Source organism: Spermophilus citellus, assembly GCF_964194105.1.
Source record: "Spermophilus citellus genome assembly, chromosome: 4".
Classification (NCBI taxonomy): domain Eukaryota; kingdom Metazoa; phylum Chordata; class Mammalia; order Rodentia; family Sciuridae; genus Spermophilus; species Spermophilus citellus.
The window spans coordinates 47,604,422-47,617,409 of record NC_138185.1 but is presented as its reverse complement, the minus strand read 5'-3'; the positions used below and the strand labels follow the sequence as shown (position 1 = coordinate 47,617,409).

The window sequence follows — 12,988 nt, the reverse complement described above, 5'->3', positions numbered from 1 at the left end:
CCTCGGTGACTCCCAGGTGGATCCAGGAGCAAAAGTGAGCTCCGTCTGGGCGCCTGCGGGCCAGCTCGCCGTTTTCCTGTCCCGACCCCAGAGTGTAGTGCACGTAGGGAGCTGAGCGGGCGCGGGCGCAGAGGGGCAGGTGTGGGGTGCCTGCCGAGGCTTCCTCTCACCTAGGTGTGAGCTGATTATTCAAATGGGCTGCCCCGGGTCTGGGGATTGGAGGCCCGCGCCAGCGCGCCGCGCTATATCACCAGCCGCCCACGTCACTGCGGCACTTGTCCGCTCCGCGGTCCACACCTCCTCCTCCCCCTCCTCCTCCTCCTCTCCCCCCACCCGCCCCGCGCCGCGAGCTTCCCGCCGCCTCGGGGCAGCTCGGCACTGCCAACCTCAGCCTCCAGCCGGCAGCCCGTGAGCGCGGCGGCGGCGGTGGCAGTGGCTGGCGCTAGCGACAGCCGGGCTCTGGTCTGGGCCTCCTCGGTTCCTCGGCCCCCTCCTCCTGTGACCCACACCTCCCTCCCACTTCCAACTACCGCCTCCGGTCGGCCCTGGGAGAGAGAGGGAGTGGATCCGACAGAGAGGGAGCGCCAGAGAGGGAGGGAGGGAGGGGACGGTGCCTTCGCCGACTTTTTTTTTTTTTTTAAGAGGGTGGGGGTGGGGGCTGATTGCTGGTCGTTTGTTGTGGCTGTTAAATTTTAAACTGCCATGCACTCGGCTTCCAGTATGCTGGGAGCCGTGAAGATGGAAGGGCACGAGCCGTCCGACTGGAGCAGCTACTATGCCGAGCCCGAGGTAAGCGGTCGCCTTTTCCAGGGGGAAGTGGGGTGGTGGCGTTCGCTCCTTCCCCAACCTCAGGACCGCTTCCCTCGCTGGCACCCGCCCCTCACCCCCAGCTTTACTGGGCAGCCGCCTTTTCCGCCCTCCTTCGACTCAAATGGGTCTCTTTTTTATACGACACACTGTTAGCCTTGAGATAATATTAACTTTGTGATCAAATATTGACTTGCGGCGCCTCCAAATCCTCTTCGTGGCCGAGCCACGCACTATCCTAACAGAGTTATGTTTGGCAGCGCGCGGCTGGGGAGGGGTGGGAGGTCTGCCGGCGAGGCGAGGGGGTGGGGAGCTGAAGAGGAGAAGGTGGGTAGGAGTTGGGGGCTGAGGTGAAGGCAAAGAGTCAAAGAATAATGGACAAAGAGAAAGAAAGTTTGAGGCTTCTAAGCCCAACCGCGTGTAGTTCTTTCCCCAGTTCGCGGTTCCTTTCCTATTGCTGCACGCAATGCCTCAGACTGTCCCCCGCCCCCACTCCGACCCCGCGCACATTGCACTTCAGTTCTCCTAGGGGCCAGGGTGGGGGTCCCGGGAGGAAGTCTGGGCATAGGGAACCCTGGGACGGTCTCCACTTGAGACCGTCCTGTGCGTCCCGAGCGGCGTCCTAAAGGTTGTTTACTGGAACCTGAGGTAGTGTCCGGGGATTCCTGGCCGTGGCGCTGGATCATTATGCTGGCCGGAGAGTTCTGAAAGAGTTTGGGGAAATTATGGGGAGGGAGAATTCATCTGGGGTAACTGACCTGGTGTTGCGCCAGGGACCCGGTGTTCCGGACCCCGGGCAAGGAGCAGAAGGAATAGAAAAACTGCAGCCTGTTGACTACCTCCGCAAGGGTTATCCTGGCTCACTCTAAGTGAAATAAATTCAGTGTCCCGTTACCGTAGCCCAAAGGAGGGAAAGACTCCCTGGAGGCTTCACCGGAGGCGGGGGCCTGGGCTGGACGGGTGGATGGGAGGTTTGGCCACGCTGGAGCCGCGGTGCTAATGTTGCGTCTCCCTCTCCCGGCTCTGTCCGCAGGGCTACTCTTCCGTCAGCAACATGAACGCCGGCCTGGGGATGAACGGCATGAACACTTACATGAGCATGTCGGCGGCCGCCATGGGCAGCGGCTCGGGCAACATGAGCGCAGGCTCTATGAACATGTCGTCGTACGTGGGCGCGGGCATGAGCCCGTCCCTGGCCGGCATGTCCCCGGGCGCGGGCGCCATGGCGGGCATGGGCGGCTCGGCCGGGGCAGCTGGAGTGGCGGGCATGGGACCGCATTTGAGTCCGAGCCTTAGTCCCCTCGGGGGACAGGCGGCCGGGGCTATGGGTGGTCTAGCCCCGTATGCCAACATGAACTCCATGAGTCCCATGTATGGGCAGGCGGGTCTGAGCCGCGCGCGCGACCCCAAGACGTACCGGCGCAGTTACACGCACGCCAAGCCGCCCTATTCGTACATCTCGCTCATCACCATGGCCATCCAACAGAGCCCCAACAAGATGCTGACGCTGAGCGAGATCTACCAGTGGATCATGGACCTCTTCCCCTTCTACCGGCAGAACCAGCAGCGCTGGCAGAACTCCATCCGCCACTCGCTCTCCTTCAACGATTGTTTTCTCAAGGTGCCCCGCTCCCCAGACAAACCCGGCAAGGGCTCTTTTTGGACCCTGCACCCGGACTCGGGCAACATGTTCGAGAACGGCTGCTACCTACGCCGCCAGAAGCGCTTCAAGTGCGAGAAGCAGCTGGCACTGAAGGAAGCCGCCGGTGCCGGGGGCGGCGGCAAGAAGGCGGCTGCTGGGAACCAGGCTTCGCAGGCTCAGATCGGGGAGGCCGCTGGGCCGGCCTCCGAGACTCCGGGGGGCACTGAGTCGCCTCATTCGAGCGCCTCCCCGTGCCAGGAGCATAAGCGCGGGGGCCTAGGGGAGCTGAAAGGGACGCCTTCCGTGGCGCTGAGCCCCCCAGAACCGGCACCCTCGCCAGGGCAGCAACAGCAGGCCGCAGCCCACCTGCTGGGCCCACCCCATCACCCTGGCCTGCCTCCTGAGGCCCACCTCAAACCTGAGCACCACTACGCCTTCAATCATCCTTTCTCCATCAACAACCTCATGTCTTCGGAGCAGCAACACCACCACAGCCACCACCACCACCAGCCCCACAAAATGGACCTCAAGACCTACGAACAGGTGATGCACTACCCTGGCTATGGTTCCCCCATGCCCGGCAGCTTGGCCATGGGCCCGGTCACGAACAAAGCGGGCCTGGACGCCTCGCCCCTGGCCGCAGACACCTCCTACTACCAGGGAGTGTACTCCCGACCCATTATGAACTCCTCTTAAGAAGACAGCTTCAGGCCCGGTTAATTCTGGCAGCCGGCAGCCGGGACAAGGACAAGAGAGAGGAAGGAGGGGTTGAGACTTTGGGGAGGGTGTGTTGGAAAGGTGCAAGGAAGAAGAAATTACACCTCCACCCCAAGATAACTGTCTGCTGTTCTCCTCTGCAGCCTTTCCTTCCCAAACAGATGGGCCACACTGATGCCTATCAATAAAGAGGGAAAGGGGGAAAATATGAACTTTTAAAAAACCCTCCGGTTTCCACTACTGTGTAGACTCTTGCTTCTTTAAGCACCTGCAGATTCTGATTTTTGTTGTTGTTGTTGTTGTTCTCCATTGCTGTTGTTGCAGGGAAGTCTTACTTTAAAAAAAAAAAAGGAAAGAAAGAAAAAAAGAAAAACTTTTGTGAGTTGGTGTAAAACCATGTAGTTTTAACAGAGAACCAGAGTTGTACAATTGTTTAAAAAGGGGAAAAAATAATGTAAGGGCCTATTGTAATGGCCAAGTAAAAAGGAAAAAAAATGCATTCCCATTTTTGACACGGTGAAATCCAAGTCTTGGGTCTGATTAATTTATGGTTTCTGCGTGCTTTATTTATGGCTTATAAATGTGTATTCTGGCTACAAGGGTCAGAGTTCCACAAATCTATATTAAAGTGTTATTGCTGGTTTTATTCTTTGAATCTTTTCTTTGAAATTTTCTTTTTTCATATTTTTCTTCTCTCTCTCTCTGAATTAAAAAAAAACAGATTTAGAAATAATGTCAAGAAGAAGGAAGCAAGACTCTGGCTGGTTACAGGGGTTTTTTTTGGGGGGAAGGGAGTTGTTGTTTTTCCAACATTTTATTAAAATACTAAAGATGAGTGAATTCTGCAGGAAGCACATGGCACCCTACTGCCAAGATTCTAGTTAACATTTTCACTAACCTTACTTCACATTTGTACGTCTAGCCGAATCCATCAGTTAATCCATCTTTATTTCTCTAAATGAATTTCAAAGTAAATTGCAGATACCAGTACACTTCCACAGAACACTTCAGCAAGTACCTCATTAAATAGAACTCAATATTGTTTATGGTCACTTTTTAATTTTGAGGTTAACTTTACACATAATAAAACACACAAGTACCAGATGAACCATTCCAGCAGGTTTCTTTTTAACACCAAGAGAAAACCACTCTTCACCTATCTTTCCACCTGGTCTGTTGGGAGGCACTCTGGTTTTGAGATCTCTTGGGAGAGACTGGACTGGCTTCTCTAGGGGAAAGCCAGGATTTTACATGTATTTGCTATATGTCAGATCTCAGGCTTCTGTTCAAGTCCAAGCCTAGACTGGACTTGCAAATTCCTATTGCAGCACTTTGTCTTTTTACCACTGCTGGTGGCACCCCTTATGTTCTTGTGGAATCCAGCCTCTGCTTGGATCCTCCAAGTCTGTGTCTACTCCACCACCCACTCCCACCCTTCTCCTTCAGATAAGGTGCTCTGGAGGACCTTGGCAGACCCAGGAGTGGTGAAGCACCTGATCTGGGGCAACATTTAGAAGATTGTTCTCCTGCAATTGGTTTCAAATGGATAACTGCAAGTGACCAGCCAATACCCTTTTAAAAAGTAAGGCATATTGGGGGTGAGGTGTCTGGTGCTGTTTGCCAAAAGAGAGATTGCAGTCTCTCAAGCTTTGTGCCTCTTTCCTCTCAGCAAACCCTGATACCCTTCCAAAACATCCTGTTGGCCCAGCAGTTCAGGTTGGCAAACCAGGATTGCTGACTTAGAGGATGAGTGGGTATTTTGTGAGCCTTCAAAGAAATCCCAAAAGTATAAAGACAGACTCAGAATGAATTCTTACAAGTAGTGCTACCTCTCCTTACAGTTGGCTTGTAAATTGGTGGCCAACTGTGAAACAGTAGCCCAGGCGTGCAAAGGGAAGCCTGACCATTGGCTTTGCCTGGGATATCTACAGGCCTATAAGCTGTTGGGATTCAATGTTGTAGCCCCCCCCCCCACCCCCCTCCGTCTTCCGGCCACTGCTGCATGTATCCTGCAGGTGCCAGGACGTATTGCCTCTTATTTTAAAATCCAAGTTCCTGTTTCTGAGACTTGGCCTGTGGGCTTTCTGGCTATCCAAACTTGGAATATCCCAGCTGTGCCCGAGCCCTAGAAACCGCCTCTCCCGCAGCTCTCAACCACCTTGCCAGGGTCTCTGCACCCTCCTCCCAACCCTGGCCTTCCCACTCGCTTGAGGGGGGTTTGCTCCTCGCTTGAGGGGGGTTTGCTCCTCGCCTCCGGCCCCCTCCTCCAAATCCCTTTTCAACACTCCACATTGTCCCGAAGAACACAGGGAAGAGAAATTGGGGGGTGGGGGATCCGGAGGCCGCAGCCAGCAATCAGGCAGTCTCTCCCCCTGGCAAGGACACACACGTCGTGAGCCCGGCCTGAAATGTGTTTCATTATCACATAAAAGGCTCCCGTGGCGAAGGAGCCGAGAGGCAGGGCCGGGGGCCGAGTGGGGGACAATGGAGGCTGAAAGCGCTGCCCTAACCTGCTATGTTTCGTATCGCACGCCCATTGTTCAAGGGTCGTTTTAAACTACTTAGCGCGCCCCCCTCCACTGATCCCTGCCGATAAGATATAGTTCTGTCCGAATACATAAAAAGGATGTCTCGGAGCGGGTCCTTTCGTCGGCTTTTCTGCGCTTCTTGTGTCTTTCACACACAGCCCCTCCGATCAACCCCCTCCCCTAGCCCGGGTTCCAAGCTTAGGAGCGCCGGGATCGCCCTCCGCCTTTTCCCCCAACTCTACGTTGTGGGGTACAGTGGTTCTCCCCCCTCTCTTTTTCTTCCTTTTACCGGCGCCTTCAGCGCGCGGGTTTAAGCAACCGTGATCTGTGAATAAACAAAGTCAGTAAACAGCCGAAAAAAACATCTAGATCCGAATTCCAGGAGGGTAAACTTTCCATGCCACGTCACACTTCAGCAAATTTGCACAGATATTATATTGCCTCCCCCCTCCTTTATTATTCTTTTTTTTTTTTTTGCCAGGATCCCATTGTACTTAACTGAATTTTATAACGCTGATCGATATCTTGGTAAAATATTCATTTTTAAACTAGCGGGCAGTGAAATCTTTGCTTTGTGTGCTAAAGTCAACAGTCGCTGGGTTTGAGCTCAAATAAATGCAGGGATGCCTCGGCTCGGCGCAGTCGGACGCCTCCCTCCGCGCATTGGACGCTTTGCCACCCGCCCGCCTTCCAGCCACTGCAGGTAGGGAGCGCACCCACTCGGGGACCGCGCCCGGGCTCCCCGCAACAACTCAGGTCCGTACACCTCCCTTTTCCTCCCCTGCCTCAGCTACTCCCTCTCCCTTCCTGGAGCTCTGGATAACTGGATGCCTGGACGCGAGTTGAGGGTTGTAGCAGGAATCTCAGTCGATGAAGACCCAGGAGGTTGGGAGGTGGCCTTTTTTACTGGGCGTTTCGAGAGTGTCAGGCATAAAAGGATGAGGGGTCCTAGAGTCAGAAACTCAGACTTAGTCTAGGCTTTGAGCAGCTAAGTTTGGTGGGGCCCCAAGGCAATGATAACCTAGGACCAGTCCCTACAGCATCTGTAGCCCCTCGGGGCTGGGGATTCGATCCGAGCGCTGCCTTTCCCAAGGATAGTGGCTGGGAGGAGGGGTTCAGAGTCTAGGGTAGGGATCAACAGGAAACGATGTGCGTGGTGTCAGCGACCATTCCTGAGAGACACAGGCCCGAGCATGGTGGCCTCCCCCCACCCCCAAGGCCCACAATAGTTTGAGTCCAGTCTCAGTCCTTTCCCGGATCCAGTCAGGCCAAGATGACAGTGGGGGTCGGCACCAAGCTGGAGTAGGGGAAGGAGCGGTAAAGCCTTTCGAAAAACAAGTAGCGTTAGCTTTCTCCGTAGAAAGTGGCCAATGATGGCCTTTGCGCACTGGAGCGCTTGGCCATAGGCAGGTTGGGTAACCTTCAGGGTTATAAACTGCGCCCAGGACTGAAAGTCAGAAATCGGCCGCGGAGTCATGCATCGCCCGATTCTTATTGCAACTCCGTTGCCTATTTTCTGATGGAGCCTGGGTTCGCGTCTGGCCGGACTCGAGGGTGCCCCAGCTTACTGGACGTGCGCGCTCAGGTGCAGAACGTCCGAGCAGAATCAAGCCGGTCTTTCAGCCGCTTGCAAGCGGGTGGTGACTTCGGGAAATCAGTAGTTGCTCAGAGGCTGTTGAAAAGGCAGGACGCTCGGCTTTCGAAGGCAGGATTCAGAAAAGTTGTCTTTCCCCTTAGGTTTGTCCCCTCCCACCATTCTTTCTCCAATCTACATTCTCCCTAGGGTCTTTCCTTTAAACGTCTGTGTGTCTGGCGTCCTGAGATGTCCGTTCTCAGCTGGGTTTTACTAGGTATTTCACTAAGCAATGTGAGACGCGCTATGTAACCGGCCCACGGAAAATGCCTACCACCCCCAACTGGGAAGCTTTTCTGTCTGAGCCCCAGTTGCCAGATCGCGAATCCAAGTGGGCAGAAATCAGTCTCACTGATCCGCAGGATCAGTGTTATATGGGCACCTCCATTGTATAGGGACTCTGGATCCTCCATTTCCCTCCTTTCCTGGCGCCAGGGGCTGCTCGCCTTGTTCACCGTACCGGAGGCTGGCTGGGGAAGCGCCTGCGGGCCACCGGACCGGGCTCTGATTCGCGTGGCTGGTTATCTTTCCTGAACAAGATGGAACGCCTGCAGGACACATGGCAAGGCTAATCGTTTTTAAATAATTAATGCCTCCCCGTTCCGCTGGTAATGCAAGGCCTTGAATCCGTCAATTACTTGTCATTAAACGAGTGTCGCCCCACGGCCTTCCCTCGGGCCTTTGATGGGCGCCCCGTCACCTAGCCCAGCCCACTCCACTGAGGAATTAAAAGGTGCCCGGCCTTTGAGAGCCGGGTGCGGAGAAGCCGCGGCCCTTAATTCAGTGCGGGGTTTTGAAAGAAAGACCCTCGCTGAAGAGATGTAATCTTCCAAATGACCAATTTAAACGCCTGATCTTTATCACCCGCCTTCTCGCGGTTTCATAAAGAGAAGCCAGTTCTCAGTGCTTTGGGGGCCTTTTAATGTTAGGGCGGGCGGGGTGGTGGTGGTGAAGCCAAAGATAAGGCTTAATAGGGCATAATGGGGAGGAGTTTGCCAGAGGAGGTACCTAGAGGTAGCTGGGGCAAGGAGTTTTCTTGGGAGCAGTGTATCCTTCTAAATATCCGGGTGTCAGGGAGTGCTTCGGGTGGAGAAGGGTAGCTGAGAGCAGGTCTGGAATGTGTTCATTTATGAGCGTTCCCAAAACTCAATAGAGCCTTTTCTGACTGAATCTTTACCCAGCCAGAGACAGCAAAAAAAGAAGATGGTATTCCTGTCCTCCCCCTGTGGCTCCCCACCCCCCGCCCCAGACGCTGTGAATTTGGAGCTACCGAACAGCTGGTGCTGGCCAAGAGCCACAAACTTGTGAGCATAAGTTCTGCCTCACAGAATAGACACCCCTCCCCCTAAACACCCTAGTATTGCTAGTCCCGGTTTTTTTTTTTTTTCTGTCCCCGATGGGGCAAAAGAACAAGGTTTCAGATCTGAATTATTTTTGCTGAAATAGGACAGCGTCGACACCAGCCCTGGCAGCAATTCCATAGCAACCCAGGCCAGCCAAGGGTTGGAGAGTGGAAAAAAAAAAAACCTTTTCAAAAACAAGGAAAATAGACCCCCCCCCCAAAGTTTGTAACTCGATTTCATTATACTTCTTCCTGCTTCCTTCCTGGGTTCAAATATTCATTTTACCATAAACAGAAATGGAAGTTTCTCTGGACCTGTTTGCAAACTATGTACTGTATCTTCAACCCTCCTTGTTGGCAAAGACATATCCCTTCCTTATAGCTGACTTCAGATTATAAATTTCTTATAACTTCTTATAATTAGGACAGGTGTTCCCCTGAAAAGTGGGGGAAAATAGAATAGACAGGGGATGGAGGAAAAGATAATGAGGATCAAGGGGAAAACTTTTTAAAAATGGAGAAAGGCTGAGGGGCTGTGTTCCTTGCCTGTCCCCATAGGTCCTGGCTTGCTGTTCAGGTCTTCAACTCCATACACACTGCCTTTCTAGGGCAGGTCACCCCCATGTTTTTATAAATTATTATATTTTTATGAGTAAGCACCTCCAGAGACAAAAAATAGCAGGGAATAGATGTGTCCGCAAAGGAGCTCAGCAGGGGCTTCAGCTCCTGGTGGGTCTCTTCTCCCTTTAACAAAACTCCCAGGGAGTCCCCCTACCCTCGTCACTCCAGGGATTGCCTCGGAATCCTAAATCCTGGGGCATCTTCCCCATTCTGTTAGCTGCCTTCCTGCCCACTCTCTTATCCCTTTTTTTCCTTTCTTCTTTAAAACAATCATGTGTGTCCCCCCCTTGCTCCCTCCTCCCATTGTATTTGTTGATGACCTAACACGCTCACACCAAAAGCCACACACAGAAAACCAACAACGTGGGATGGGAGGAGAGACCAATTATGACTGAGGCTAACAAGCGGGGAACACCCAAGTTGAGGCCGGCTGTCTCCTGGGAGACTGATGGAGGCTTATTTTACAAGCTGTAATTCCGTCGTGGTCCCCATTGCTACACTAGAGGTGATGCCTCCTCTCCCCTCCCCCTTAGGCCCTGTACCCTTGGAATCTATCCCAAATTTCTTTTCTTTCTTTCTTTTTCTTTTTTTTTTTTTTTTTGGTATTTTCTGCAGGAAAATACCAAAACCTTGTACTAAAGTCTCTCACACAGACAGGTAGACAGGACAGGATGTTTTCAAGCACAGCTTCGCAACTGTATACCTCTCCCCAGCCACCCATAAATGACTTTTCTTCAGAGCTTGGATCTTACTTCAGATAACCACATAAACTGGTCAAATGTCATTAACTCTCTCCTCTCTGTTTCTGTCTGTCTGTGAGTTTCACTATTTGATAACACAACTGATATCTGGGCATGCTGAAAGAAGCAACACAAATTAAGTTACATTCATTCATGAAAAACTAAATTTCTCATGGTCCCTCTAGGGCAAGTCCCTGCTCCTGTTAATTAGAAGTACCAATATTCTCAGCAATGTCAGATGATGATGGCAGCAATACTTTATTTATTTCACTTAAACATCATTAACCAAGAAGGAAATTTCAGCATCACAAACATATTTGTGTAATGGAAAAATATTGATGTTTGGTGCACATCAGAACTTTGAAATGAGATTTGCTGTGTTTTAGTTCTACTTGCTTTTCTCATTCCATTTCCACTTGCTTAGATAATTTCCCCCATAGTTAAATCAACTTTCCCTTTGTTTTATTTATTTGAAAGCAATAAAACACTGGTTTAAGAATAAGCAAGAATGTTTTTGAACCACAGTGGGTCATGAGCCAAGCAAATCAAAGTAGAATTGCATGCATGTGAATTTTGACTTGTTATTTCCTTAGAAATATGATCTCATTTCTTTATGATTTCTCTTTTACAAAGCAGACATAATTGTATAATTAGTTCTATTGAGAAATTCTTACTTAAAGGAAAGCATATAATTCCTAATTTGAAATCATGAATGTTGAAATACATTACTTAAAAATATAAAACATAATCTTGATAAGTATTTGGGGAAAGAAAGAATGAATGCATGAGGTGGGTAGAATGGGGCAGGAGGACAAATGATTATATGACATATTCTATGAAGGAATGAAGTGAAGTGTCTTCCAGGGCAAGATCTGGGTCATAGAGAACTCTGTAGAGTGGTCAGAGGAAACTTAAGCAAAGAAATCAGGATGGCAGTGCTGGGGGTATAGCTCAGTGGTAGAGTACTTGTCTAGAATGCACAATGTCCTGGGTTCCCAGCACTGTAGAGGGAAAAATATTAGGATATTATCATGGGTCGTCTTTGATATCAACAACAACAAAAATGCAATTGTGTTCGTGTTTTCTGCTGGCTATACCTTCTAAAACCTTTATTAGTATAAAATAAAGAAAACCATTTCACTATATATTTTCCATTTGTACTGCAATTCTAAGCTATGTTTTGAACTGAGTAGTTCATACAGTGGAAGAAGTTGTTACTGCAGCTATATGCCTTGCTGACTGAGAAAAATTACATTTTACCCAGAAAAGCCAGTCCAGTTTTTGGCAGAAAATTTGTCTTTTGTTTTATCATTGTAGTGTTTCTTATTGGCCCCCCATACCCCAACATATTCCCTCAGCTCATTTCTTTAACACAACTCTATTCAATCCTACTTTCCTTAAGTGGAGTTCTTGTAGGTGTCAGGCACCATGGGAGGTGTCTTCATGAACATGATCTCTATAGTCTTCCCCATACCTCAGTGGTAGAAGAATTATGTGTGATGGGCCTGGGGCTGAGAGAAGTTAGGGAACTTGCTCCAATTTCAGAGCTCAGTACTGAAGTCCAGTCTTACAGTTCTATGTTCTTTCAGTTCCTCTTGTTTCATGTATGATTTTGAGCATAGTCAACTCCAATTCCAAAGCAGTAGGAAGCCTGCCTTCACTAGAACTTCAGAATTTGCAAAGAAAGCTGTGTTGGTAGAAGAGGATGTGTGTTAGGGGGAGGCTGAAAAGAACAGGAAGATTTCAAAAAGAGTGAAAATTGGATACCCCTTTTGGAGGTTAAAAAAGACCTACCCTAGACCTGGTAGAGATTATAATGGTATGTCTGGGATCAGTCTGATGCTTATTTTCTCTTGTAGTAACAGTCAGAATTCTCATGTGATCAAGGTCCCTCAAAGCCAGCAAGAGGTTCATTCAGACCTGGGCTGCACTTTCCTCCCTGTGGAATCTCCAAGGCCAGCTGGCTAATGCTGCGGAAAAGAGGAGACAGGGCGAGAATCAGCAGCTAGATGGTTCTTACATTGTGATTAGAAAGAGAAAATGGCAGAGGAGGGGGGGAGTCAAGGCAAAGACCATGGGCAATTCACACAGCCAAATTATTTTGGAGATTCAGCCTATCAGTTTAAATCTTTACTAGGAGTAGGGATCAGGAATATCCAATAGACTCTTGTCTCTGACCTCCCCCTGACCTGCACCTGGAGGCATGACAACACAGGTGACAACACAGCTGGAATGTATGCACCTCCCACAGCTGGTCTCCAAATGGCCTTGCCCAAGCTGCAACAACTGCAAGACCCCCATCCCCCACAGCATGCTTCCTCCAACATATATAGAAATGCAGATCATGATAAACATCTGCTTCAGAGGTTTGTCTTGAGTAGAATGTTGGCGAAGGTGGGCTAGCCTGCATCCATCCTGGAGGAGAATGAGGCTCAGCACCTAATAGGCCTGCTGTCAGAGAGAGGAGAGCAGAGTGCACACCAGTGGACTACATATGGGTATGCATGACAATTATGGCTGAACACCTGCTTGCCAAAGCCTGGGGACACCAGGTGGAACTGATCACTGGCCCTCCTCCTCCTGGAAATAGCACTCAATCTTGGTGCAGAGGTCTCCTTTTCTTTTCAGCCTACAGAGAGCTAAGTTACCTTGTCTGTCCAGATTTAGTGGTGTGGAATTTCCTGCAGACTTAGTATCTTCCACTGTGGCATTTCAGAGGAGACTTATACAACCGAATTCCAAGGTCAGCTCATGCACAGTGATGTCCAGGGCATGGGAATGATCAACTCTTCATTGAAGAGAACAGAGTTCTAGGTTAAACTGTACTACCCACTCCAAATTGCATAACTGAAATGTTCGACTAAGGTGGGGACATGAGATGACACAAGCTACCCACTTTTAGTAAGGGCAGTAAGCCTTCTAAAGACCGGGAAAACAGAGAATGCCATTTTGAGGGTG

The 12,988-nt window shown here is 50.4% G+C and overlaps 1 protein-coding gene across 1 annotated transcript; it reads left to right on the top strand.

Moving 5' to 3' along the window:
• Positions 1–702: 702 nt before the first annotated feature.
• FOXA2 (forkhead box A2) lies at positions 703–3,145 on the top strand (the record flags this gene model as incomplete). Its single annotated transcript, XM_081292416.1, has 2 exons — positions 703–789; positions 1,841–3,145. 2 exons carry the CDS (start codon positions 703–705, stop codon positions 3,143–3,145), a joined length of 1,392 nt encoding a protein of 463 aa, XP_081148542.1.
• Positions 3,146–12,988: the final 9,843 nt, after the last annotated feature.